At 48.3% G+C, this 27,250-nt stretch overlaps 2 protein-coding genes across 2 annotated transcripts in view; one reads left to right on the forward strand and one right to left on the reverse strand.

The window, feature by feature from the left end:
- Positions 1-5,982: 5,982 nt before the first annotated feature.
- ASCL1 (achaete-scute family bHLH transcription factor 1) lies at positions 5,983-6,657 on the reverse strand. The gene has a single exon (XM_060113891.1). It carries the CDS (start codon positions 6,655-6,657, stop codon positions 5,983-5,985), a length of 675 nt encoding a protein of 224 aa, XP_059969874.1.
- Positions 6,658-26,208: 19,551 nt separating this feature from the next.
- PAH (phenylalanine hydroxylase) overlaps positions 26,209-27,250 on the forward strand; it is a 71,370-nt gene continuing 70,328 nt past the window's right edge. Inside the window, exon 1 of the mRNA XM_060112764.1 lies at positions 26,209-26,268. Within this exon, the coding sequence (XP_059968747.1) occupies positions 26,209-26,268 (60 nt within the window). The remainder of the gene's footprint in view (positions 26,269-27,250) is intronic.

The following is a 27,250-nucleotide window of genomic DNA, read 5'->3' on the forward strand; positions in this document are numbered from 1 at the left end:
CCTTTTTCTCTCCATCTCTTCTCCCTCTCTCCCTTCCTCCACTTTGGTCTTTCTCTCTCTCTCTCTTTCTCTCTCACCTCCGTCCTCTTCCTTTTTCCCACCTCTCCCCTCCAAGCGGGCGGCCAAGCTTCCTCTCCCCTCCCTCCCCACCTCCCCCATCCCTGCCTTCAGGTAGCCGGGCGAGGCCCAGGCGCGCGCAGCTGACAGCGGACGCATGCCTGCAGCCAATCAATGCCCGGATGCGCTGCTGCTTGAATAAATCATTAAGCCTGACACGCGCTCGGGCCCGCGCTCTGCGCTGCAACTTGCTTCCTGCCATTAACCTACACACCCTCTTTTGTAACAACCTAATCTTGCATACAAAGGAAGTAGGAATATAACTTCAACCTGCGCTGTAGCCCAGCCCTTGGCATTCGCAGTGGGAAAAAGAACGTTACTGTCAGCGAATCCACTTCCCTCCTTAACCTTTGAGTCCGGATAACCGGGAGTTTCTGAGGAAATCCGAAAACAAATCATTTCTTGGTCCAGGAGTGGAGACAGGGGGAAAAAAGTTCAGAGACTTCTCAACAATAGGAAAAGGGAAACAGCGTTGAGGGCATTTAGTACATCAGAGAAGCATCCATAGCGTTTTAAAAACAGGTTGCCGTAAAACAAGCTCGGAGAGCTCGCTCTAGAAGATATAAAGTAAGACAAGTCCTAGAAATGTTGACAAAACTTAATCATGTGTCCCTCCCTTTTTAAATGAGTGCATAAATGGATGAGTGAATGAATGGGTGAATGAAAGCATGAATGGCTGCCCAACAGCAGCATGGTCTTTGTTTATCTTGGTGAAAAGTCCCCAGCACCACCTCTCTACCTGGTTCAGGAAGCTCGTGAGAAGTGGTATCCCTTGTGCTGATATAGTCAGGGACAGCTCTAAAGCCCTTTCATTTTCTATTCATCTGGTGATCTATGCAAGTGAAGGCATTTTCCAGAAGAGAAAACTGAAACTGACTTCTTTTACAAACTTACAAGTAAGTCATTCCCAGCGCCAAAAGGTAAAGTGATCTTCCAGAGTTTAGTTTTGAATAGAGCTAGGTTCACCTCTGCCCTACGAAGTTTCTATGAGTCCCTGAAAATCTTACACAAAACGAGTATATCCCTGAGGTCCTGTGGGAGAATAACCTGGGTATCAGCCAGGGTCAGCAGGAGCCCGTAGCACACTTGAAAGGGCAAATGAAAAGAGTTTAATGGAGAGACGGAGGTGGGTGGAACTAAAGGAATCAAAAGGTTGCAGCACCCAGAGACTAGGACCGAGGGGGAGCCTTACCATCGCTGGCTTGCAGGGGACAGAAGAGGCAGCTATTACCACATCTCAGCAAGAGCTGTTGCTATGGGAGAGAAGCCTCCTGACAAGAGCTGTCCTGAGACCAAGAGCCACCGCCAAAGCAACTGAGGAGCTTTGCAGGGAGGAGCAGGGATAAAAGTGTCCTGACCTGCCCCCACTCCTACCTCACAAATTCCTAGTGGTGCCTCCTAGTCGCCAAACCCAGCAGGAAGCCAGAGGACAAGAGAGACCTAGTGAAGATGTCCACAAAATCAGCTTCCTGAGATGCAGGGCAGGGCAGGAGCTGGAGAGATTCCAGTGAACAAGACAAGTAAGGTTCCTGTCCTCATGAAGTGTACCTTCTAGTAGGGGGCAAGTGATAGCAATTGTATAAACAAACAGGTGTTTTTTGTTTGTTTGTTGGGTTTTTTGTTTCATTTTGTTTGGGTAGTACTAGATGCCAGGAAGGAGAAACAGCATAATGGATAAAGAGTGACTGTGGCCGGCGGGGGTGGGGGGGAAGCTGCTTTAGATAGGATGATCAAGGAAAGCTTCTCAGAGGAGGTGGTGTTTGAACTAAGGTGACCTGGACTTCTCCGGGAAGCCTACCTTGACTCCACATCTACTCCCAGACTTCTTTTCATGTGGTTTGTGGGTAAGCCTCAAATCTGGGCTGATTTAGATGCATCAACTAACCAGTCCCCATGAAAATGAGAGACTAGAATAACACCACCAAGTGCTCATATTTACATATAGCTTGTAATCTCCCCTACAAGGCCTTGTGCTAAGTCCTTTACATAGCCTCCTGTTGCTGCTGTGGGTACCATCAGCCCCATGTTGTAAACAAGAGTACTGAAGCTTAGAAGGAAGGGGACGTCGATTCCCTGCTCTAACATCCCAAGCCCTGCAAGTCCTAGCCCTTTGACGCTCTAGGCAGAGGGCGGACCGGTGTCTTCCTTCTTCGGTGGGCCCGTCTGATATGAACTTGACATAGATATTTCTCCATGCACACCCCCCTACTCCCAATTTAACAATGTGAAAGGCAGAGTCAGGGAAGTGAGACGTGTGTCCCAGTAGCTCCAGCACAGCCTCTGATAATACTCGCATTCAACAGTTTTGCAGCCAGCGGCGGGTCTATTTTTTTCTTTCTCTCTCAGTCCCCGCTCCTCCTGGTCAATTTCAGGCGGCTCCAGTCTGAATTCGGTGGTCTCCAGGCCATTTTTTTGAATAGGTAAGATTTCTCAGTCAATAAAGTCAAGGCAGTTTTCTTCCCCAGCACCCTCCTCCCCCCAGAAAAGAAAGCGGGAGTTGGGGCTAAGACGGGGGAGAGGCCGCGACTGCTAGCCGCTGGGGTCTACGTTTTGTATTTCGCTGACAGCCCAGGGCCGCTCCAAAGCCCGCCGCGCAGCCAATGGGCAGCGGTGATTTATGGAGCTGACTAATGCTGGCTGAATGCGGCCTGTCAGAGCGCCCTGAATGGCTTCCCTTCGCCGCACAAGCCCCGGCTTTGTGTTGCTAAGCGATTAGAGCAGATGTAATGAGATTTTGCCCAATCCCCGCTTTGCCCTTTCCTAGCTTCGGCAAAATTGTGTGTGTGTTTGTGAATTTTTAGAGTTTGCCTCTGCATTGTGGCAAACAACGGCTAACTTTGCCCCGAGTTTAACGAGACTGGATATCTCCCATTCAGAAGTGAGTAAAAGAACACCTGTCTTCACAAGGAGAAGGGGGGAAACATCCCCTTTGTGGGGACTGAAACATTATCCTAATGTTATATTCATAGCCATAAATGACTTGCTACACTTTCTTTGCGTACCTTATCTGGAAACTTGCAAAGGAGCTAAATTAAAAGAATAAGAAATGCATGGCGGGGGTGGTGTGGGGAGAGGGGGACCCAGCTCTGGTCCTCCAAATGAGAAGATAAAAATAAAGCAGGCATCACAAAAGCATTACTTCCCTCAAGTAAGCTCTAAATTGGCCCACTGCAGGCAGAAAGTCCGATTATTTATGGCGATGAGGAATTTACTGATTTCTTTTCGCCTTAATTACGCTCATCTCTTTGAAAGGGACTGAAGCCTCAATGTGCATTCTATAGAGGGTCATTTAGCAAAATGACATCAGACGCTGTGGCGTGCTCCGCGCATCGCGGCTTTAAAAAATGATTATTCTGTGGCACTAAATGGTATAGATGTACCAACACAGACTAGATTTTTAACTCTGGAAGACGTGCTGGCTCCCTGCTCTTTGTTGGGTTTTGTAAGATGCATTTTGCGCTCGGCTTTCCGCTTGGCTGGAGACACGCTAACTGAATCTGCAAGTAATGCAAGCGGCGAGCGAGGAGCCGGCAAGAGGCGGAGTAGGATTCTGATCACGTCCTTGCTAACTGACAAGAAGCAAGCCAGCCAAAACCCCACCAATTTCTTTTTGAATCTTGGTAATTGGGTACTTTTACACGCAGCTCACGCCATTCGGATAGAGTCACAAGCTTAGATAGGCCAGTGTCTCAAAGCGACCACACATTTCTAAGGCTTTTATTTAAATCTAACTCCGGTAAGAAATTTACATCATACGTGCCCTTTACTTAAAACCAATATGGAAAGTGTGTGCTGTGGGGAAGAGGAGTGGAAAATGCATGCCTGGCAGTGAAGGAAGAAGAACACACCTACCACTGGGAGTGTGGACAGGGCTACCGCCCCCAAGCCCAGCCGCAGACACACCACCATCCTTTCTCTCACCCCTAGCGTTCGTTATCTCATCCAGCCCTTCCACAGTTTCACGAAGAGAAACTCGGAATGGGGGTAAGGGTTGGAAACTGGGCTGAGGACCCTCTCTTTCCATTTCACTTTTGGAGGAATTTTTTCAATGTAAAGTCATGTTATCAAAAGGTGATGTAGCCATTAATCACCACCTATTCTCTAGGTGTCTGTGTACATTTGCAACATGAACGTCGAGAAAAAACATATGCGTGTGTGTATATATATATATATATATATATATATATATATATATATATGTACATTCATCATAGAATCATCTTGGATAGGACTGGTCACAGCACTTATCTTTGTCATTTCTGCCACTTAGTATGTTTCTTACCACCTTCTTCTCCCCCGCTCTTTCCCTTTGGCATTTTCATAATAACTTGGGCAGGGACAGTAGCGTCAAAGAAGACTCAGAGGCAGCTGATTATTTTCATTTGTAAAAAAAGAAAAAGTTTTATTATGAAACTAGTTTGTATAAAACAGGGTTATACATGGGTTTTTTTTGTAAGTTTGTAATAAAACAGTAAGAAAAAAAAAAAGGCAGTGATAGAAATTTCCCAAAAGGCAACCCATCAAAACCAACTGGCTGCCACTTTGCGTTTGGACAGTAGCTGCATAAACTTTGTTCTTCTTGAACAGTATTTAATAACATCATTAATACATTAACAAAGTTTCTATAAAGTAAGACACATTGGTGCTGAAGTACGTCTGGTGGCCTTTTGATCTCACCTATGAGGACAGTTCTTTACAAAACCACATAGGGAAAATGGCAGTTGTAAGGTGAACTACACATCTAAAATATGCAGAGGTAATAGCATTACATGTTAAAGTATCAAGATATACACATTTTAAACCATTTGTACAAAACTCTATAAATTTTTTCTCTCTCTCTTATGTACAAAAATATCTTAATATATCCCCAAACTGGTTAGGATAGATACAAATAGATTTTTCTTATAATAAAAAAAATTCACAAAAGATTGGAAGCATTCTATGATGAAAAAAGTAGAAAAGATGGTGTGAGGGAGTGGAGCTTGGGGAGGGAGCCCCCCCTCCTGCAGAGGATTGGGGTTTCAAAGAGCATACTTTCACTGCAGACAAATGTCCACAGCTTATCGGGATGGAGGGTACAGAGACGACAGACACCAACCCATTTCTAGAGGGCTAAGAACTGCGCTTTCAGAGGGGGCGGGGAGGTCAGCTCTGCCTGTTAGTGGTGGGTGGGAGTTTCTACAGGGCGTGTGCTGCTCCCTTCCGCCTGGAGCCCGCTGTTTTTGCACACAGGCTGCATTTTGTGCATTGACTCGGGTCCTAGTCACCCTTTCTATCTCCGTGAATGATTGGAGTGCAAAGATACTGTTCTGAGCGCATTTCTGTTTTGCGAGAGCCTTGCTTCTCAGGCACGCGGCGCTTAGTTGGCGTAGGGGTTGGTTGCCTGGATTTGTTTGTTTTCTTCTTCTTCTCTTCTTCTTCTTTCTTCTTTTTTCTCCCTTTCAACATCGCTGACGAGAAAGCACTAAAGATGCAGGTTGCGCGGTGGCCCTGTAACATAAAAAGAACGGGAGAGGTTAGTGTGCATTTGGAGGCCAGTAGTGGGAGGAAAAGGAGGTTTGGAGAAAGATCTGTCAGGTAGAGCGCCTCTTTTGACAGGTCCCCGCCTCAGCTCTACCCTCCAGTTTTGGAGACCTGGACAAAGCCACTCTCAGAAGCCAAGGCTGAAACTAACATACCAGGATTTGAAATCGACGGACTTTAACAAATCCTTTAAATCAACCCCCCTCCCTCATCTCCGTGGAGACAGTCCTCCTCCTACAGAAGAAAAAGGATGAAGGCAAGAAAATCCCCCCTTTCCCTCCATAATGCAATCTACCTGCTTCCGAAGTCCATTCGCACCAGGGCCTGACTAGGCCGAGCCCCTCAGAACCAGTTGGTGAAGTCGAGCAGTTCTTGCTCCTCGGGGCTGAGAGGGTCGTAGGAGCCCTCGTCCGACGAGTAGGATGAGACCGGCGACCCGGCCATGGAGTTCATGTCGTTGGAGTAGTTGGGGGAGATGGTGGGCGACAGGACGCCCGCCTGGAAGGCGGCGCTCACCGCGTCGTGCTCGTCCAGCAGCTGCTGCAGCGCGCGGATGTACTCGACGGCGGAGCGCAGCGTCTCCACCTTGCTCATCTTCTTGTTGGCCGCGCCGTTGGGGACGTGCTCCCGAAGGGTGGCGAAGCCCAGGTTGACCAGCTTGACGCGGTTGCGCTCGCGCTCGTTGCGGCGCGCCACGGCGGCCGGCTGCTGCTGCGGCAGGCTGTAGCCGAAGCCGCTGAAGTTGAGCCGGCGTTTGCAGCGCATCAGTTCGGGCGAGGACGAGCGCTGTCGCTTGACTTGCTTGGGCGCTGACTTGTGACCGCCCCCTGAGGGCTGGCCGTCGGCCGCGGGGCTCAGCTGCGGCGCCTGCGGCTGCGGCGGCGGCTGCTGCTGCGCGCTCTGCGCCGCCGCTGCCGCCGCAGCCGCCGCCGCGGCCGTGGCAAAGAAGCAGGCTGCGGGCGGCAGGAAGGGCTGCGGGCCTGCACCGCCGCTCTCCATCTTGGCAGAGCTCTCCATGCGCAGCGGCCGCCGAGGAGTCGCGGGATCGGAGCGATCCGGGAACGCGAGGTGCGGGGCGCGCGCTGGGGGGGACACAGACAGGACCGGGGTGGGGCGGCACGAACAGAGAGGGAGAGAAGGGGAGAGATGAAGAGGGAGCCCGGGGGAAGTTACAAAAATACAAAATCACCGGGAGACTTCTTAGGGTGGGAGCAAGGAGGGTGCAACTGCTTCTCCTCCTCCCCCCTCCCCTCCTCCCTTCGCAGGTTGGCTTCGGGAGCCTCGCGTGGCGCTCGCGTGTGAGGCTGCCGCTAGCGCCTTCTTGTTTAAAAAAAAAAAAAAAACAGCAGAAGAAGCAAAAGTCGGTGGTGAGCGCGCTCTGCTGAGTCTTCTGTTTCTCTCCCCTTAGGGCTGCGCTCTCTTGCGCCGGGTCTCGGTCTCTCCAGCCGCGGCTCGGGCTGTTTGTATTATTTTGTTAACCCCCTTTCTTTCTTATTTCCTTCTTTCACTCGCCCTCCTTGGCCGGCTCCCCGTCGCTGCGCCTTCCACGTTCCCTGGCCAGAAGTGAGAGAGTGCTGGGCGGCTGGAGTGCGGCCGCCTTTTCAATGGGACACCCAGCCCCACGCGCAGCCCTGGCCCCGCCTCGCCCTCCACTCCCCGCTGCTGCAGCGAGCGGCTGCAGCCCCCCCCGCCCCCCTCCTCTTACCTCCTCCTCCCACCCCCTCCCTAAACTCCCCTCCTCCCCTCCCCTCCCCCCGCCCGTCCCCCGAGCCCGTTCCTTGCAAACTCTCCATTCAGCCGGGTTTGTTGTTGCAGTGCGTGCGCCTGGCGCGTGCCGGACTCCCGGCTGAATAAACAGGCGGCGCGCTCAGGGCGGGCGGCAGCCGGGGGTGGTTCTAGAAAGGGGGGGGGGGAGGGGGAGGGCAGTGTCGCCGACGGGCCAATAGCTCTGGAAATTGGGGGTGTATGGGTGGAAAGGTTTGGGGTGAAGTGTCCCGGGATTCTCCTGAGAACTTGGAGAAAATCACAGGCAAGGGTTTGGGCAGAAAATGTGACACGGGGCGGTGTGGAAGTTGGGGGAAGTGAGGCTCCGTTTTTTCCTGTTTTCTTCTCCTACCCCACTGTCACTCTCTTGGGGGTTTTCGATGCTCTTGGGAGCGGAAGGAAATTTGCTACTGAAGTTCCGAGAGATGGGGAGGACTCCGTGGGACTGTTAAAGTACTGTTAAGACTTAGGTTCTGGTCCCATTGCGTCCTCTCACTAGCTCCGTGACCCTTAGTAAGTGACATCCACTCTGAGCCTCAGTTTCCTCGTCTGTAACAACAAAAGGTTGGGTAAGATGGTCTCTAACGTCCCATCCAGTTGTGAAATCTAGGATATGCCCCCTACAACTGAGCAAGTGTGGAGGAGGCCAAGAAGAAGGGAAGTGATCCCTTTGAGGGGTGGTGGTAACCAGAGCTGTAGGGAGACAGGTGGGTACGGCCGGGATACTCTTCCAGGATGACCTAGCTGCCGGTAGCATCACCGCCGCGCCCCGCCCCCCCCAAAAAAGATTATTTCCGGACCGGCTAGGGGGATGCATAAAGCGGGGAGCTCTTTGCGGTATTCCCAGGGTGGATCTGAGAAAGGAGATGGGGGGAGGTGATGGAGCTTGGGGGTGGGGGCGGAGCAGCTTCGCTGGTTGTTCGGCGCCGCTGCAGGCAACTCGGCGGCCTTGGCTCAGCCTCCATCCCGCCCCAGGCGTGTGCCCGGCGGGCCGGTGGCAGGCGACTGGGAGCCGAGCCCGGCCGGGCCGCGTGCTGGCGCCGCGAGGGAGGAGGAGGCGCTTGCAGCCGTCGCTCGGCCGCTTGGACGGCGCCCACCCAGGCGCCCTTCCTGGGCCCTCGGCCCTGGCCCTGTCTGGCCAGAGCCTGGTCCAGCTTTGGGGCTCCTTGGGACGCGGCGCTGCGGAGAAAGCGGACGGAGCAAACGGGTCCCATCTCTGTAGCGCTCTGGTGGACGGAGAAGAAGGAGACTGGGGCGCGTCTCAGGTGGCGTCTACACAACCGGAAAAAAGCAGAGTGTCACCATCCGGTTGATTTGTCCACTAGAAATAGGCAGTTTGGGTTAGAGACCTGGGTACAGGGATGCTCGGATGCTCGTGTTGACTTACCCCGATAATTGCTTCGCATTGAACTTCCCTTTGTGGAGATGGGTCTCACTCTAAAACATCGTGTGGGTGACCGGGGAACCTCCTCTGGTATGGGCGAGTGGCTATGAGTGCTGTCGGAACAATAGTGGTGGTGAGGGCAGTGGGGTCGGGGTCCCGAGGTAAATCACATCTCAGCCTCAGTTTCTTCTTTTAAAACAGATGCGTTTAGGAAGCATAGGACTGAATGGGGCCGACAGAGATCAGTTCTGTAAACTTCCCACCCACACGGCCCCCTCTCCTACAGTAGCCTATGGCCTGTTGACCCCAAAGGGCAGGGGTGAACTCCGTGGGATTTACACCTCTGGCCTCTCCCCCCACCACTGCCCCACCCCAGGAAAGGAGCTGAGAGGGCTCCAGATTACATCTGTCACCTCTTCCAGGAAGTATAGGAGGCCATGAAGCCTAAAGCAGTGTCGCATTACTCGCTTTCCAACAGGAGGAAGCCTCAGACCACCTGGCAGGATAGCGGGCATTCAGGCACATTCCGCCATCCGTTTGCCCCAGCTGTGCGCCCCGGCTGCGGGCCGCTAGGAGGCATCCACCCTCCTGAGCAGAATAGGGGCTGGGTGGGGGGCCGTGGCGTGCGTGGCGTACGGGGCGGGTCGTCAATATCAACGCATCTAAAGGGCACTTTCCTTCACATTAGGCTGTATCCCTTCCAATTCAGACTCTATCCTCCCACACTTCACAAAGGCCCACAATCCTGTCTCTACCACCATTTCGCGTTGTAACCTTAAACAACCTCTAAGGCCCTCGGTTTCCCCATCTGTGCCAGAGCGGCATCCGCCAGCTCATTTCGAACCGTTATCTGCGAGCGGGGGAAATTTGCTGATGGCCAGAACGTGTTCTCAGTTTCCTTCTAGGGTGCGGGCTCCACAGGTGCACAGAGATGCTCATTATCAGGGACTTCAAGGCCAGAGCCTACTCCCAACCACACACACACACACACACACACACACACACACACACACACACAGACGCGCGCCATGTAACGGGCGTTCAAAGAGAAGGGCCAACTAGTGAAGCCGCGCATTGTAGCGGCCCTACGCTTTGGCCTCCGCCCAGGAGAAAAGACAGCGGGCGCTGGGATCCTTCCGGCCAAAGCCAGGGAACATTTGTCCTTATTCTTCCAGCCCCAGCCCCGAGCCAAAATCCCGTCCTCACCCTCCCCACTCCCACATCCTCAGCCTATTTCCTTACATGCTTTGCAGAACCTCCAGGAACCCAGGCTTTCTCTTCCTCTCACTCAACACAAAGAGTGCTCCCAGCCCGACGCTGTCCTCTCCACCTTCTCTAACCCTAAGGTAGAGCAGTCTAGAATCTTTTCTTAGGGGCTTAGCCTCGGCCCTTGGGGACTGTGCACTATCAAGGGTAGTTTTTTGTTTGTTTGGTTGGTTGTTTTTTTGCGGTACGCGGGCCTCTCACTGTTGTGGCCTCTCCCGTTGCGGAACGCAGGCTCCGGACGCGCAGGCCCAGCGGCCATGGCTCACGGGTCCAGCCGCTCCGCGGCACGTGGGATCTTCCCGGACCGGGGCACGAACCCGTGTCCCCTGCATCGGCAGGCGGACTCTCAACCACTGCGCCACCAGGGAAGCCCTCAAGGGTAGTTTAACATGGTCTTCCACTGAGATTGGCGTTCTGGTTGTTTCACCAATTTGGAGCAAAGGGCTGAGGCTCAAGGGCCAATCAGAATCTTGCCTCTGATTCTGTGACTTACATTTGACCTCCCCAACACACACACTCACACACCTAAGAGAGCTGCCACATACTCTCCCAGGCCCAGGGAACTGTGGACCTTATACTGGGGGATAAAGCAGAGGCACTTAATTTGGTATCCAGGCTCTATTACTTCAGAGCTGGGAGTTTGAGCAAATAGCCGACACTCTGAGTTTCGATTTCCTCATCCCTTACAGGCCCATGGTTATAGCACCTACCTCCAAGAGTTGTGAGATTTCAAAGAGATATACGTGGAGCTCTCAGAACTAGGTCAAATGGAAAGGGATTAACAGGAATGGCCTTTTCCAAAACAAGGAGGAAGGCCCTGCTCACACAACCCACCCAGGAAGGGTTTTGTGGGAAGCGGACGCCTGGCTGTCAGCTTCCCGGAACCGCACCGTGCTAATTGCTCCAGCCATTGGAGATCAAATGCCACCCTGTCCCACTGTCCCAGAACCTGGGAATGGGTAATTCCTGTCCTTTTTGAGGAATGGTGGTGATGCTTGCTGGCAAATCAGGGTGATAGAGATAGAAACCAAGTGTTTGTTTTAAACACAAACAGTAACATGTCAGATGGAATACAGACAAGCTTCATGGCTGGCAGAGGGAAAGGGCTTCAGCAGAGCCAGTGGCCCTGCCCTCCAGCTGTCTGTGGCTCCTTTGACACCCAGTGGGCCTGACTCTGTGCAAATTTCCAGGCTTTTCTTGACCAGGACACTCAAGGTCCCATTTATCTAGAAGTGGAGGGAGAAGCAAACAACTCACAAAAGGAGGGTTCCATGCTTTCATTCATAAATGGAGTAGTGGCACTCCCTTTGCTTATCTGTCAAGGCCTGCAGGAGAATTAAATCTGTTACCTACATTTGACCTCCCCAACCTCTGTTGACCTCTGTTATTTTTTGTGAATTCACTTTGCAAATTCTTCCACGCATATCAGGGGTTACCATTCTTGTGGTGGGGAGGCAGGACACTCACCCCCTTTGGTGTGTATTACCCACAATATATATGTCCCAGAAAAATGGGGAGGTTCCTCTTTCTCCTCCAGTACAATAAAGGCCTCAGTTTCTGCACCTTCAGACCCCTCTTCTATGTTAGGAGATCCTGAAGCTGGACCATACCTTAGATTAAAACTGCATTCAGCACCAGGATCTACATGGAGAGATGACTTTCCTAGTGATGCATAGCAATCAGCTGCCCGACAGACCTGAGGTGCTGAGGCCCCAAATCTCCCGCCACTTTCTTTCCACCCGCAGCTGAAGCCCAGGCCACCTTTGCACTCAGGCTACCCTCAGGCGCCATAATTGTGCACCTTCTCTCTGCTGAAAGGAGATAGGCCTCGTCTCTTTCTAAAAGTGCCTTTGGTGCTTTTTCTCTGGAGGGAGGGGAGTTCATATTGAAAGTGAAACTAGGTTTCCCACTGAATGAATCATTTAATACAATTATATTTATAGTGGATCCTGAATAAAAGGCAAAGGGAGTACAAAGATGAACACAGGCCTTAGAGCCTTGATTTGAACAGGAGATTTTTGGTGCAACCTTCAACATTGGTGAGTGTTAAGCCCCATAAACCCGGGGTTCTTTGAGAAAAGTGCGCGTGCAAGGAATTCAGAGCAGACACCCACCTCCAGTAGCTGTAACACAGGGCCTCTGTCCTGGGATGTATGCAGCTCCAAGCCTGTGCTTGACACTGTCTTACTCAGGGGAAATGAGAAGTTCATTACCGTGAAGTCTGCTGTCTCCAATACACCCTTCCCAAGGTAAGTTCGGAAGCGGCGCTGCCCAGCCTGGGTTGAGTCTGACCAGCCTGGGATGGGCTGTTGCGGTCGGGGGCAGAAGTACACAAACCAGAGACCTGGCTGAGCTTCTTGGTCACAGCAGCCAGGCCTGCACCTGCAGTAAGGAATCCAGGCTCCAAACCAATCTATTTGCTTTTTCCATATGCCTTACAGAGGAAAAAAAAACCCCCAAAACTGGAAAAACAAAACAAAAAAAGCACAAACTACTATTTTCTCGTGGCTTTTTGGTGAAGGAGGGGACGTCCGGGAGGGGGAGGGGGTAATTTGCAGCCAACCTCACAAATCCTTTTGAAGTTCTTCAAATAAGGAGAAATAACGCTGCTAAGTCTTTATTTTTTCTAAAGCCCCATTTACATTATGATTAAATACCCTCCTCGGATAGGCATAAAGAAAGTCGTTAATCTATATAGCTCTCCAAAGAATCAATACATTTGAAACTTTTGTAGGATTTGTTACACCCTATTTTGTTACAGTAGACCAGCTCCTCTCTGTCTAGGCACATGGCTCTCCTTCCCTCCCCCCCTGCTTCTCCACCTCCTCCAAGAAAGGAAATAAAGTAAAGGTCTTTCACGGTAAACAAAACCAGCTGATTCTTCACAGAGAACCCATGAATAGCTGGAGAAGAAAAAAAAAAAAACTTACAATAAATGGTGCATTTTTTCTCTGCTGGGTATAGTATTCAAGGATCAGGGCAGTATTCAAACAGAGGTCCATTTTTTGCTCAGCAAGAGAGTTTAGAAAAGGAGCGTGGGGTCCATTCAGCGCTTTCCCCCCTTCACAATCGCCGGGTTCTATGAAACCTATCTTCCATGCCTTGTCGGAGTGTTTCTGGGGACCAATTAGTGCTTTGTTGCACGGCTTCTTTGCTGAATCTTTGAGCAGCAAGAAAAAGCGCTCTCGACTCTCCCCTTATTTTGACCATTTCAGTCATTACTCAGTGTAATAATTAATATGACAACTGGACGCTCCAGTTTGTATAGAAACACCTCAGCTACAGGAGCGAGCGTGCAGTGGGTGGTAACGAGCCCTCACATCAGCCGGGGAAGCCACACACACAAAAAGGAATGAATGGCCAGAGAGAAAGAGAAGGAATAAAGATAAAATAGTTGGCAGAACGCAGAGGAACATAAAACAGATGAGAACGGAGGGACGGCGGGGCAAGGGGGGACAATTAGAAAGGGAAGGAGAAAAAAAAGCCGATGGAGGTTAACTTATTTTGAAACTGTTTTCTGAATAGGACCCTGGACATGAGTGGGCCGGCTGTCAGCCCAGCGCGTTCCCCCCCTCCCCACGACTTTCTGAACTCTCTTGGAACTCGGTGGGGAGGAGGGTTGGAAGGAGGACTCCTGCAGCCTTTAGGCTCTCCCAGAGGTCGTTCTAAAGAGTGCACCCAACACACTACCCAGCTCCTAGTTTGCCTTCCAGTTTTGCAAAAATCCTGTTCCCTGTCGCTCCAGCTTCGGGTGGCAATAGAGAAGATCGGGCGCGAGTGTAGACGAGAGTTGAGTGCTGCATCAGCTCCCCGCGGGTGAGTTTTGGGGAGAGGGCACTTCTGATACACCCCAACATCTCTGCAAAGCTGTCTCGTGGAGCAGCGCCCCACGGGGCCCTGGCGGGGAGGGTCTTTCCCGGTAGCGCACAGCCAGACTGCGCGCTGCGCCCCGGGTCCCTGCAAGTGCGCCCCGGGGTGGCGATGCGCCCCGGGCTGGCGACCCGCTCCGTGACGGCATGATAAATAATTAGAGGGTTTAAGCGCGTTAGCCACAGCTCATGCTAATGAGCCAGATAAAGGCTCAGTCTAACCCGAAGTGACAGTTTGCATATAGCAGGGAAGAAAAAAAATCCGTTTATTTTTTCCCTATCTTGATTGCTTCTTCTCAAATGCAGGCGTCCCCAACCCCCTATTCATTCCCCTGATTCCCTCTCCTCACAGCCCCCCACCTCCTGCCACACACACAACACGCACACTCCACCCCCTTTTGACCCTTCCTCTGTCACCCAGGCCCTGCCCGGCCGCCTGGTGACATCGCAAAATCCCCGGGTGTCCCTATCTGACCAGCCGGGAAAGTTCACTCCCAGCGCGCCCTGGCCCGTCTCAGCCCCCAAGCGGAGATGGTTCGTGTGCCTTTCTTTACAAAATATGGAACGCACCAAGGCTCGCATGCTGAGGGAAGGACTTTGGGGCTGAGGGTCAGAGGCCTCTGAGAGCTCCGGGGGCCCAGCAGGCCCTTGGGCGCCCTCTGCGCTCACCAGGGCGGGCGAGGGGCGCTGCCTGCTGGGGAGAGGAACGCAGGCGCCGCCCGGGGCCCTGGAGCTGGAGCTCCTGAAACGCTCCTGCCGCCTCCTGAAAACAGGGGCAGTTTGCCGAAGTGACTGAGGTCAGTCGTGTGTCCCCATTGTGTGGCCACGTGTCCTGTGTCCATCATCACCTCCCCAAAGTCCGAGCTCAGCCCGACTCCTTGCGGCGCGGCCGGGGAATGCTCTGGCCTATAAATCAGCCAGCGGCTGCGAGCTGTCTGCACCTCGGTGCAGACCTGGACGCTGGCCCCCGCCGGCCAAGGGGAAAGTTTGCTCGCACCAGGTTAGCAAGAAAGAGGCCGCTGCCAGGGCCCAGGGTCTACTTGGGCAACTGTGGGCCCCCAAGGTGGGACAGTTGAACTCTTTCCTCCCGGCTCCCCCTTCCCTAGACCTAGCATTTGCGGAGTCTTTTGGGGTAGGAGGTGGAGGGAGGGGAAGAGGGTAATTTCTGAGACATGGTTATTCGTTGTCATGGAACCTTAAATAAACAGCAACAAAAACAAAATTAAATGAGTTAATATTTGTAAAATGCTGAGAACAGTGCTGGGCACCGAGTGAACACTGTGTATGCATTTCTCAAGTAAATATAAGCATACCGAAATACATCACAGGAGGTATGCGCTATTCATCTCAGATGTTAGAAAATATTGCTTTGATCCAAAAATGATCAAGGTTGACCTGCTCACTGATTCGTCAAATAACTATTGAATATAATCAGAGATAAATAAGACAATCTGCCTTCAGTAAGCTTCTAGTTTAGTAGACAGAAAAGGAGGAGTATAAGACAAGAAGGTCCATTAAAACACAGTTTAAAAACAATGGAGAGTCCTCGGCCCTCTTTCCTCATGCTCTGTTAGGTGTACTCTCACCCTCCCTCATCCTCCAGGTTACCCCCAAGTAAGTACACGATCTAGGTAAAAAGTGGACTTGTTGATGCAAACACATCCAACCCCTCTTCCCCAACCAGAGGGTCACCCCCAGCTTCTTCTGTATGACAATAATTCATGAGCAGACACTAATGAAGTAAACACACACACACACACACACACACACACACACACACCCCTTAACACCTGTAGTATCAAGTGCAGTGAAAAGGCAAGCCACTTGAAGTCAGACAGACTCCAGGTTCTGGAACTTTCCATCTCTGTGCCCTTGGGCAAATTGCTTAGTCTCTCCTACACAATTCTCCATCTAAAAAATGAGGGGACTGAGTAAAATGCTTCCCCTTCAGCTCTGACTTCACAGACAATACAGGCACGACCACATGACCCTCTATTGGCAACAGCTTCCCTCTTTGAGCAGACAAACATCTTTTGCTGATCTTTACTGCAAGGACCTTCAGAAGGCACATGACCTCATACCGCTTCATGATGGAGACCAGTCCTTGCTAGTGCCAGGATTATGGCTCCTAGGGGCCAGAGGCTGCATTAGGGGGTCAGCGTAACCTTAGCCCTGGGGGCCAGAGTAAGAGATGGGCCATTGGCTCATCAGGATTCACATGCAAAGAGAAGAAATTCACCACTCTGGCTAAAGGCGGCTTTGCCTGGGACACAGGATTCCCTTTGACTGCCTGAGCAGTTTTTGGTTTGGGACTTGGCCATGGAAGCTTGAAGTCCTTCTTGGTGGGTTGTGTGAGTCTCTCGCCACCTGCCGGTTATTTCTTGAACTGCAGTGAGGACTGCGTGAAAATCTTGTAATTCCATTCATTGCAAGTTGATTTTACTAGTTCTATCCCATAGAATTCAGTTGAAGCACAGAGCACTGTGCAGTCTGTATCACGTCCACACAATACCTACATTAGAAATACAAGACGTGCTGTTAATGTTCAGATTATGAAGCTTCACCCCAGACCCACCAAGTCATAATCTGGCTAGTTGGCCTTTTTAACAAGCTATACAGTAGTCCTTTTGTACACTGAAGATGGAGAGCTAGTACTCTAGAGGTATTTCAGGTGATAAGACACAGTCTCCATTGTTCAGAGCTATGAAGAATTAATCTCTTCTGATAAAGAAGTTACACTAGTCCCATGAATATACTTCCTTTGGGTTAAGGGGTGTCCTGCTGACTTCTGAAGGGGGTGGAGAGGATTCGTAAGTTATTAAGGGATGGTCTTTGAGGCTGGCCTTGCAGAATTGGCAAAAATTTGCAGTGGGAAGAAAAGGGCTGTTGGAACAACCTACTGAGCACAGAGCCTCTCGCTTCCTTGACTTTTGAGACTCCAACAAACTTAACCTCCACTCCTCTTTGGCTACCCTCTTTCGAGGCTATATCTTGGGTGTTATCTGCACTCAGAACAGCTCCACCTTGGAAATCTTAACTTTCCATCGATTCCTTCTCATCCTCATGCTTTATTATCAAGTATATTCCTAACAAGGAAAGAAATTCTGTTTTTTTTTAATTGGGGGGTTAGGGGGAGTTGCCCAAGCATATGATATTTCCCCGAGCTTTATTGAGGTATAACTAATTGACAAATTAAAATTGCATATATTTAAGGTGTACAATTTGATGTTTTGCCATTCATATCACCACAATCAAGTTAATTAACATACTTATCACCTCACATAATTACCATTTTCTTTTTCTTCTTTTCTCTGTGTGTGTGCGCACGCGCATGTGGTGAGCACACATAAGATCCACCTGCTTAGTAAATTCCACGTATACGATACAGTATTGTTAACTATAGTCACTTTGTTGTGCATTAGATCTCTGGAAAGGAAACTGTTTTGACCAGGGGCTGAAGAAAACTGGACACTTGGACCACACTCTCAAGGCTTCTGACCTTGAACCTTAAGACTCAGTGACCCAGGGCAGTGAACAGTAGGAGTGTTCCTGAAACTCTTCTTACAGCTAGACAACCAGTGAGAGCTATCCATGAAAATGACTGCAGATGACATAAATGCATCCACTAAATGCAAACTATTCAATAAATGTAACTCCATCTTAACTTCTCTTTAGCTTGATCTCAAATGATGTCTGGGCCACTGGGCATGAAAAGTGTGATGAAGAGGACATCAGAGTGGAAAGAGATGGCAGTCTTACCTGATTGTGGTTTAACTCTCTTTGGAAAATTTTACAGAAATATATGTCTATATATGAACCATTGCTAGAGTCCCTCCTGGAGCCGTGAAGGAGTCTATGTACGTGCAGGACCCTAATGCTTTAGCTTCATAAGCTCCGTAATAAATCTGCCTCCAGTGCCTGTGAGTAAATGGTAGACATATATTGAATGAATGAATGATTGAATGGCTGAAGTTAAGGAACAAGAGCATGGAATTTGGACTCAAGATAGCCTGTGTGACTTTGGACAAATCACTTAATTCTTTCCTCATTTTCAAAATGGAAAGAATAATTTGTATCTTACAGATAATGTATGTGAAAATATTCTCTAAATCAAAAAGTAAAATACAAAAGAGAAAAATTGTTTTTAGAAACACCACACATAAAGGAAGGTCTAGGTTCTCCACCTTTAACTTAATATCCCAATGAGTTTCAGTTCCACAGGCATATTCTCAATGGTTAGCCTGGAGAGCCCAACTCAATGGATCTCTTTGGTCTGTCAAGAGCAAGCATGGGAAAAAAAAAAAAAAGAGCAAGCATGGAGTCATCTCTGAGAATGGCACTCTCTCCATTGACTCAGCAGCCTAGGAATCATCTTTGACTTGTTTTTCACCCTCACCCACCATATCTAAATGGATACCTTCTAAGTCTTTCTCAAATGCATCCTACTTTCTTCGTCTCTACCATCAGTACCATTCTAGTCCAAGGAACCATGGCCATTTCTCACCTGGACAAATGTAATCACGTCTTAACTGGTCTTGCCCTGCCCCCAACCCCACCTCCACTCTCCACACTTCAGCCAGAGTGATCTCGTGGTAATGCAAATCTCAGAGAAACACCCTCTCATTACATACTTCAATGGCTTTGCAACTCTTTCGGCCTAAAGATTAAAAAAAAAAAAATCTTAAAATGGTCTATGAGGCTCTGCATGGTCTGTCTTTCTCTAGCTCTCCAGCTGCATCTTCAACCACGTTCCCCACTGTTTCCACCACATACTTTTGCATATGCTGCTCCTTCTGCCTGGAAGTTTCCAGACAGTTCCAGGTTCCTCCCTTCCTCTTTCATCTAGGTATTTTCTACTTCATATTCTGAGATCAAGAAAACCTCCTGGGTGGGGGGCTTCCCTGGTGGTGCAGTGGTTGAGAGTCCGCCTGCTGATGCAGGGGACACAGGATTCATGCCCCGGTCCGGGAAGATCCCACATGCCGTGGAGCGGCTAGGCCCGTGAGCCACGGCCACTGAGCCTGCATGTCCGGAGCCTGTGCTCCGCAACGGGAGAGGCCACAACAGTGAGAGGCCCGCATACTGCAAAAAAAAAAAAAAAAAAAAGAAAAGAAAAGAAAACCTCCTGGGGAAAGGCTCTTTCAGTATCATGTACATCTCCTTCATGTCCTCTGTTACAGCTGTAAATTTGAATTTATTCCTGTAATTTTATTAAGGCCTGCATCCTAAAAAGAACATAAACTCAGGGAGGCAGTTACATCCTTGAATCTAGAACAGTGCCAGTATTGCAGCAAAAGCTTAACATATATTTTTAGGTTGTATGGATGAATCTCACTCACTTCTAGTCCTCCAAGTGTCTCCTCAACCTTAGAGTTCAGCCAGCTTCCCCCTGGTGAGACAGATGCAGAAGAATTAGAAAAAGAATCTATGTCTAAGATCATGCATGTGTTTTACCAAGAAACTGAGCATCCCATTGGTCTGGTAGGCTGTGGGCCTCAGTAGATGTGTTTCCCAAATTTATCACTCAATGAGTAATGACTGCAGCCACCAAGACCCTAGCTTTCAAATGGTCAAATCTACCAAGGCTCTGCAGGGAAGAGGGGTCTCTGAGTGGACAGGGGTGTTTATACCACCCTCACCTTCCACAGAGAGCTATTCTGTCACTCAAGAGTAAACAGGAAAGGATGATGAGTATTTTTCTCAAGACTAACATCACCACCCCAGGTCTTTTTCCTCTTATCCTACAAGACCACAATATCTCAGATTCCTCATCCATACAATGGGAATATTCAAAATCTCTCTTACTGGGTTATATAATAGAATGGATTAAGTAAGACAACTTTTGCAATATGCCTGGTACTGAATAAAAATTTAAATGCAGAATAAATATTTGTCCCTTTCTCTTTCCAGAGAGGATGAGATGGAAAGAATAAAGCTGAAGGATAGTTCATTTACCTCTAATTAGAAATCCAACATGGCTTTGGGCAAGTTTTCTAGGCAAGCTACCTTTTTTCTTTGCAAATTTCCTTCTTCATAGACATTTAAATGGAAGAGATAACAACAAAGACAGTCTAAAGAAAACACCTCTTTCTCATTCTTTTTTGTTGTTTTTGTATTCTTCCTGGCATATTTACACAATAGGGAATACAAAACTTTATTTTTAAATTTATTTAATTAATTTATTTTTTTTGCGGTACGCAAGTATCTCACTGTTGTGGCCTCTCCCTTTGCGGAGCACAGGCTCCGGACGCGCAGGCTCAGCAGCCATGGCTCACGGGCCCAGCCACTCCGCAGCATGTGGGATCTTCCCGGACCGGGGCACGAACCCATGTCCCCTGTATCGGCAGGCAGACTCTCAACCACTGTGCCACCAGGGAAGCCCAAAACTTTATATTTTACTTTTATCTGTCATGGGTTGAATTGTGTGCATTTTAAGTATGATAAATGTTTATGATTTAAAAAATAATTTTTATGGCTACTATGTGAACGAAATGTAATTTAATTATTTCCCCTGTTGATGAAGTTTTCATTCCCCCCCCAAAGTTTTCTGACCTGAACATTTTTGTACACATTTTTCTACATTTCTGATTAAACTAATGTGAATTGAGTACTTAGTATTATGCACCAGACACTGTGCTTAGTCCTGGAATTTAGAAAGACTAAGATTTGGTCTCTAGTCTGAGAGTTCTTCATCTAGAAGGAGGAGACAGAATAGTGAAAATAAGACAACGAGAGAATTTATGTGTTTAGTTACAGAAGAAAAGTCAAGATGCTATGAGTCAAGGAGGGGTGATGCCTCCCACCTGGAGGAAGTGCTTTTTTTTTTTTTTTTTTTTTTTTTGCGGTATGTGGGTCTCTTACTGCCGTGGCCTCTCCTGTTGCGGAGCACAGGCTCCGGATGTGCAGGCTCAGCGGCCATGGCTCACGGGCCCAGCCGCTCCACGGCACGCGGGATCTTCCCAGACCGGGGCACGAACCCGTGTCCCCTGCATCGGCAGGCGGACTCTCAACCACTGCGCCACCAGGGAAGCCCGGAAGTGCTTTTTGGAAGAGGCAGTACTTGCGTTGACCAGCTGTGTACCAGCCCTTGCCAAGCCCCACTATTGCGGCAGCTTCCCCTGGCTTTGACCTTGGACTTTTCTTAAACCGAATCTTGCCCTTATCTGCTTGGATTTGATGCCATAGCTCTACTGACCAGTAGCTGAGCCCACTCTGCCCCAACGTGTCTTCAGTCCCTGACCGACATTGTTGTCCTGCCTCTGAGGCCTCTGACTTCGATCCGGTCCTACTTGGGGCTTTGCTGCTGTCACTGTTGCTGGTGGGATGGTGGTAAATGTTTAACAACCCACTGACTTCACCCCTGACTTGTAGTGTTTGCTGATTTCCATGGAGTAAATATTCCCACTTGGGCAGATTTCAAGCTATCAATGTACGTATGAAGTTGAGAAGAGAGGTGTGGTAACATATTCTTATGTAGTATTTCTACCGCCCAGATAAAATGGGCGTAAATAACCTGAAGAGCATGGATAATAAAATTTAGTAAAATACTTATGAAATAATTAAATCTTGAGGATTTATAACCTTTGTCTTAACTGTAATTTATTTAATTTTAAGTTTATATAATTTAGTTTATAATCAGGGTTGTGTTTAGCAATAGACTCACAAAACTGAAGAATCAGCTCTCTCACAGCTATATGAGCTGGCTTTAGTACACCACTGGTTATAAATACATGAACTGGTCCTGCCCACCTCTCCAGACTCAGCTTTTCCCTCTCTCTCCCCTTTCCTCTCTACTTCAGCCACAACTGGCCTCTGTCTGTTCCTCAAAAAATTCCCCTGGGGGGCTTCCCTGGTGGCACAGTGGTTGAGAGTCCGCCGGCCGATGCAGGGAACACGGGTTCGTGTCCCGGTCTGGGAGGATCCCACGTGCCGCGGAGTGGCTGGGTCCGAGAGCCATGGCCACTAAGCCTGCGCGTCCGGAGCCTGTGCTCCACAGCGGGAGAGGCCACAACAGTGAGAGGCCCGCGTACTGCAAAAAAAAAAAAAAAAAAAAAAAAAAAAAAAATTCCCCTGTTCATTGTATTAGAGATTTTGTGCAGATGTTTCCTCCAGTGGGACCCTTGTCCCCTCATATCTTTGCATCTGGAGTGGAGCTGTCTCATAATTCAGTTCTCACTTCAAATATTACCTTGTTGAACAGGTCTTCCTTGTGCATCCAACTTAAATCAGCCTCTTCAAAACAGTTTATCTCTTTTATAATACCTCTTTTTAAGACTTGATCTCTTCTTGGCCATATCAGTAGTGAGTGTATCTTGTTTTTTTTGTTGTTGTTGTTCTTTTCCTGTTTACTGGTCATGTCCCCTAATAGAATGTGAAATCAATGAGCATGGAATGTCCTTCTCACCACTGTCTAGAACAGTGACTGACACATAGAATATACTCAACAAATATTTGTTTAATGAATGAGTGTATGAATGACAACACAGTGACTTCAATCTGATTGCCAAGAAGGATGCTAAAGTAATGGCTCCAGAGTCTTAAGATTTTATATATGTACATTTAATAAATTTGATCAAGTGCATTTGGTTTACCAACTGATTTTATTATACCCCAAGGAAATGTCTAAGTTCTGCTAAGAATTCCTAGAATAGCCTGCCTTAATTTTTATTTTGATGAAAACCTCTTCATACATTAATTGTTAGTTTGTGTGGGCATTGATTGACAGCAATCTTCAGATTTCTGGATTGTCTGTGTGGGAAAAGTTAGACTAAAAAGAAGCAGACCATAGAAGTGAGGCTCTGAAGAAGCTCATAGCAAGCTGCCTGTGCAGGGTGTGGGGTGGAAGGGTGGGATTCCTAAATTTTTCCAATGAGACATTGCATTGTTCTTTAAATTCTGATAAGGAAAGAGTAGTGCTTGGACAGATAAATCCATCTTAAAGAACATCCCCACGGTGTAGAAAGAGATACTCAAACTCATTCGTTAGAGGAGGGATGCAAATTAAAAACAGCAAGAATATACCTTTTCACACTGAGTAGACTGGCAAAGAATCAGACACTTGGAAAAAGCCAAATACTGAGGATACCCAGCAACAGGAACTGTTTTGCCCTACTTGTGGGAGTGTGAACTATTACAAGCTGTTCAAAGGGGCAATCTGGCAGTACTTTGTGAAATTAAGAATGCATGTTCCCCATGATTCAGGACCCTACCCTTCTATCCCAGAAAAATTCTCACACAGGTTTATAAGCGGACAAGGATGAGGATGTTTACTGCAGTATTGTTTGGAGTGGTGGAAAATTAGAGATAGCCTAGGTGTCCATCACTGGGGAATGGAGAAATCAAATGTGGTGGATACACACTGTGGAATACTCTCCTCCAGTTAAAAGTACAAAGAACCAGTACATTCAGCAGCATGGCTACATCCTAAGAACATAGCAGAAAGAAAAAAGTTAGAAACCATGAAATCTATAGTACATGTATATACTATAGTAAATCTATACTACAACATCACTTATATCCATGAAAAATACATACACACTCCAATATTTCCCTGCACTTAACAAATCCATGGCTAAATATTAAAACATGTTAAGGATGTTGCCTCTGGGGGAAGGGAATGGGAGTGGGGAATGAAGATAAAAGAGAATGAATAAATAAAACAAGAGAGGGGCCTTGGAGGCTTTGATTTTTTGCCATGAACTCAGAGATTATGATTAACTTACCTCTCTACCTTTGAGGTTAAATGAAAAGCGATTGGTAACATGCAGTGATTGGGAAATCTGCAACTTCCAAATCAGTGAAGGTCAACCCTAAGTTTACCAGGTACACAACTGCACATCTTGCGACATGGTGCCCACCTCTTTCTGGCCATTCACAATATCTCAGTGGTCTATAGGCTGAATTCTTGGATGTTCCTTCTACATCAATTTTCTTAGGACTCAGCACTGCCCTTGTTCATAACAGCAACACATTATATTCCATCCCAATTAAAATGATAGTTTGAAAATCATCTACAAAATTCATGTCACCATCAATCTCATCTTAAGTGAGTTTTAATCTTATTTCATGGATACATGTTCCCTTTTTGCCAGAATAACTTTTAAAAGAAGCTATTAAGTGATTTTCTCTGAAGTAGCAGACAACTAGTTGCACTCTCCTCCCAGCACAGATCCGGGGCATTTTTATGTGAGAGAAAATTAAAAATTCCATTTTTAGTAGGTGTGAAAAGAAAAGAGAAGTGCTATTATTTTGTTGTCCTAAAAGTCACTGTTGTTCTTATTTTAAAAAGGGAAGGAAGAGTATTTATGAGCCAGTGTCTTGGAATTGGGTGAAATATCGTTTGACTTTGAACTACTTATCTAAACTTTCTGTCTCAGTTTCCTTATTTATAAAGTGGGGATGCATGGTTTAAGTTTCTGAGGGAAGAAATGAAATCATGCATGGGGAGAGCTTGGCAGTGTCTAACATACAATGTACATGTAAGCAAGTAGCTGTTACTGCTGTTTCCATTCATTGCATGCCTGTTATATGGCAATACAACAGGCGCTGTCACATTCGTTGCTCTCCTTAGTGTGCCAGCAACATCAAGGGATGACGTGATGTTTGCAAGGCAATCCTAGGGTGGAGTAAAACTCTTCGTTTCACGTCTACCTCACTAGAAAACCACTGGAGTCAGATAAAGGATACCGATTCTCCTGAGGGTGGAAGTCAAGGTCTTGCCCTTCCATGTTCAACAACACTGATCTTCCAACTTACCATAGAGAATATTAATCACACACCCAAGGACTCCTTTTGGACAGAAATTACACTTAACGTATGTCTGTCTTCTTAGCAGCCAGTAGAAAGCCTGGCACATCATACAGGCTCAAAGAATCCTAAACAACAACCCTTAAAGCCCCATTTTAAAGACAAAGAAACTGAGGCATGGACTTGACCAAAGTGAATCAGTGGTGGAATCAGGAGTTCATCTGTTTGTTTTGAATCCTGAATCTGAGATTTTTTTTTTCTCTTTTGGCAGGTGCTTGGTCATTCCGTCAAAGAATTATGGGAGGGGAGGGGGCGGATTTCTAGCAACCTCTATTATTGGCTTGTTTTCTCTTAGCCCATTGCCCTCTCCTGGCTAAATATTAGGCAGGCGCTCAAGGTCTTGATGCCTTTGATATATTTCACATCCTTTCTGAACTTCTGACTTTGTGGTGCTCTTTTATATTTTGTTTTGCCTGGTGGCAATGAATGCCTCGTCTCAGTTTCTGGGCCTGAAAAAACGGAGGTGAATGACATTTGCCTGCCTACTAGCCCATCTCCTTATTTTATTTTCTTCAGAAGGCTTAGCTCTGCCTAAACTTATTTATTTGTTTGTTTTCTGTCTCCCTCCCAGAATGGCAGCATGGGTGGGGGCAGGAGGCAGGGTCCTCCACTTCATTCACTGCTGTATCCCCAGTACCACCTGGCATGCAACACAGGTCCGCAGTAAGCATTTGTTGTTGCATACTTTTAAGCAATAACTTCTAGTTATGGAGTGTTTAACTATATGGCATGAACTGTACTAAGTGTTAAATGCATCACCTCATTCTTTCTCTTATCCACATTCTTAAAACATCCTGGCAAGACTGAGCTTCCATCCTCTTCTGGGTGCTCCCAGCAGTGATGTAAACAGCTCCGGGACACATGGCTGCATTTCAACCCAGGTCGTTTCTCTTATTATTATCTTTGCTCCTTAGCAACTATGCCCAGCGTTCACAACATCACCTATATGTAGTTTTCTGAAGTCAGAGCACAAAAAAGGCAGTTTCCTTAGTGTTAGCATAGAAAGGAATCCCCCCTCCCCCATCTCAGTTAAGATCTTGGCTGTTTCTTATAATGGGTATCATCAGGCTGTCACAAGTTTACATCAGACGCAGAGAACCCGTGTCCAGGCTTCTGAGAGTCCCAGAAGTGCCAAACCTGCCTAATCTCCAGGGCACATGTGGCCCTGTGTTCTCTTGTTGGCCTTCCTCCATCCAAGGCAGGCAAGCCAAGTCCGTACTCCCGTCACCAGCCACACCCTCCCCGGCCCGCTCCCCCTGCCCCTCCCCTCCGAGCGGTCCAGGCTGGGGTGACCCGCGTCAGGACAACGCCCACCGGGGGCGTGACTGTGGCGGGTAGGCGTGGCCGGAGACACCTTGGAATCTCTCCTCCCTAACGCCAGGTTAAAAACCTCAGCACCACGTGCTGTTTTCACTGTTTGCAAACCCCCCTGCGACTGACGCCCCAGAGCTCCGGAGACCACACGCGCTGGGAGCTAGCATGTCAGCCGTGGTCCTGGAGAACGGAGGCTCGGTCAAGAAACCCAGCGACTTTGCACAGGTGAGCCAGGGCGGGCCTTAGCTGCGCAGGGAGGGGAGTTTGGCCCCCGGTGGAAAGAGGTCTGAGGAGTGTTGGGTTTTCCTACTCCCGTGAGCTCACCAGGAAGGCTGAATTCATTTGAAGATGATGAAAATGTCTAGGTAGTTGACAGATAACACACGTGCTCAACAAATGTTTCCCAGTGAGAGGACATCTGTCCTGTGTGGCTTTCAGGGAAAGAGCACGGCTGGAGGAGTCAGGGATCTGGCTTCCAGAGCTGCCACCAGCTAGTTGCCTGTCTTTGGACAAATCACTGCCCGTGTGGCCTCCTTTTTCTTCTGTAAACTGGTCCTTGACATCTGGAGTGGCAGCTGGGGTCCATCCAGATCTGCTCTGCTTTGTTTATAAGTGTTCTCAGCCAGGTATCAAAATGGCAAAATTATGAGAAATTGTAGCTTTTTTGCATCTTTGGGAGAAAATAGGGTATGAAGACATCTCAGACTTACTCAGACCTGAGGAAGAAGAAAATTAAAAAGAGAGGAAAATGCACAAGAGTTAGCCTTGGGCTTGGAATGTAAGAGAGCCCTAAATGTGGCAGGGATAATGTCCAGAGTGTATTCCGTTCGCTAGAATTTTTGCCTTTCCCTTGAGGTGAACAACTGCAGAATACACTCTTTAATCGACTGATCACACTCTCAGATTCTGGGGTTCAGACTTAAAGCCCAGCCCTGGGAGATAACGTGGGTCTGAGGCATCTGTCAACTGTAGGATTAGTGAGGACAATCTAGAGAACAGGGAGCCTGGACAGCAGAGGATGATTGATGTTTTAGTATAACTAGAGACTGCAGAACTTTGGACTAACTTTTTCTGAGTCCTGAAAGAAAGGCTTCCTTTGAAAATGGTACGTAGGGCTTGGGAGACAGAACTTCATGTAGAAGAGGGACAGCATGGGCGTCAGACAGATCCCAGAACAGATGCCAGCTGTGCCATCATTTAGCTTCTG

This window comes from Mesoplodon densirostris, chromosome 11, assembly GCF_025265405.1.
Source record: "Mesoplodon densirostris isolate mMesDen1 chromosome 11, mMesDen1 primary haplotype, whole genome shotgun sequence".
Taxonomy (NCBI): Eukaryota; Metazoa; Chordata; class Mammalia; order Artiodactyla; family Ziphiidae; genus Mesoplodon; species Mesoplodon densirostris.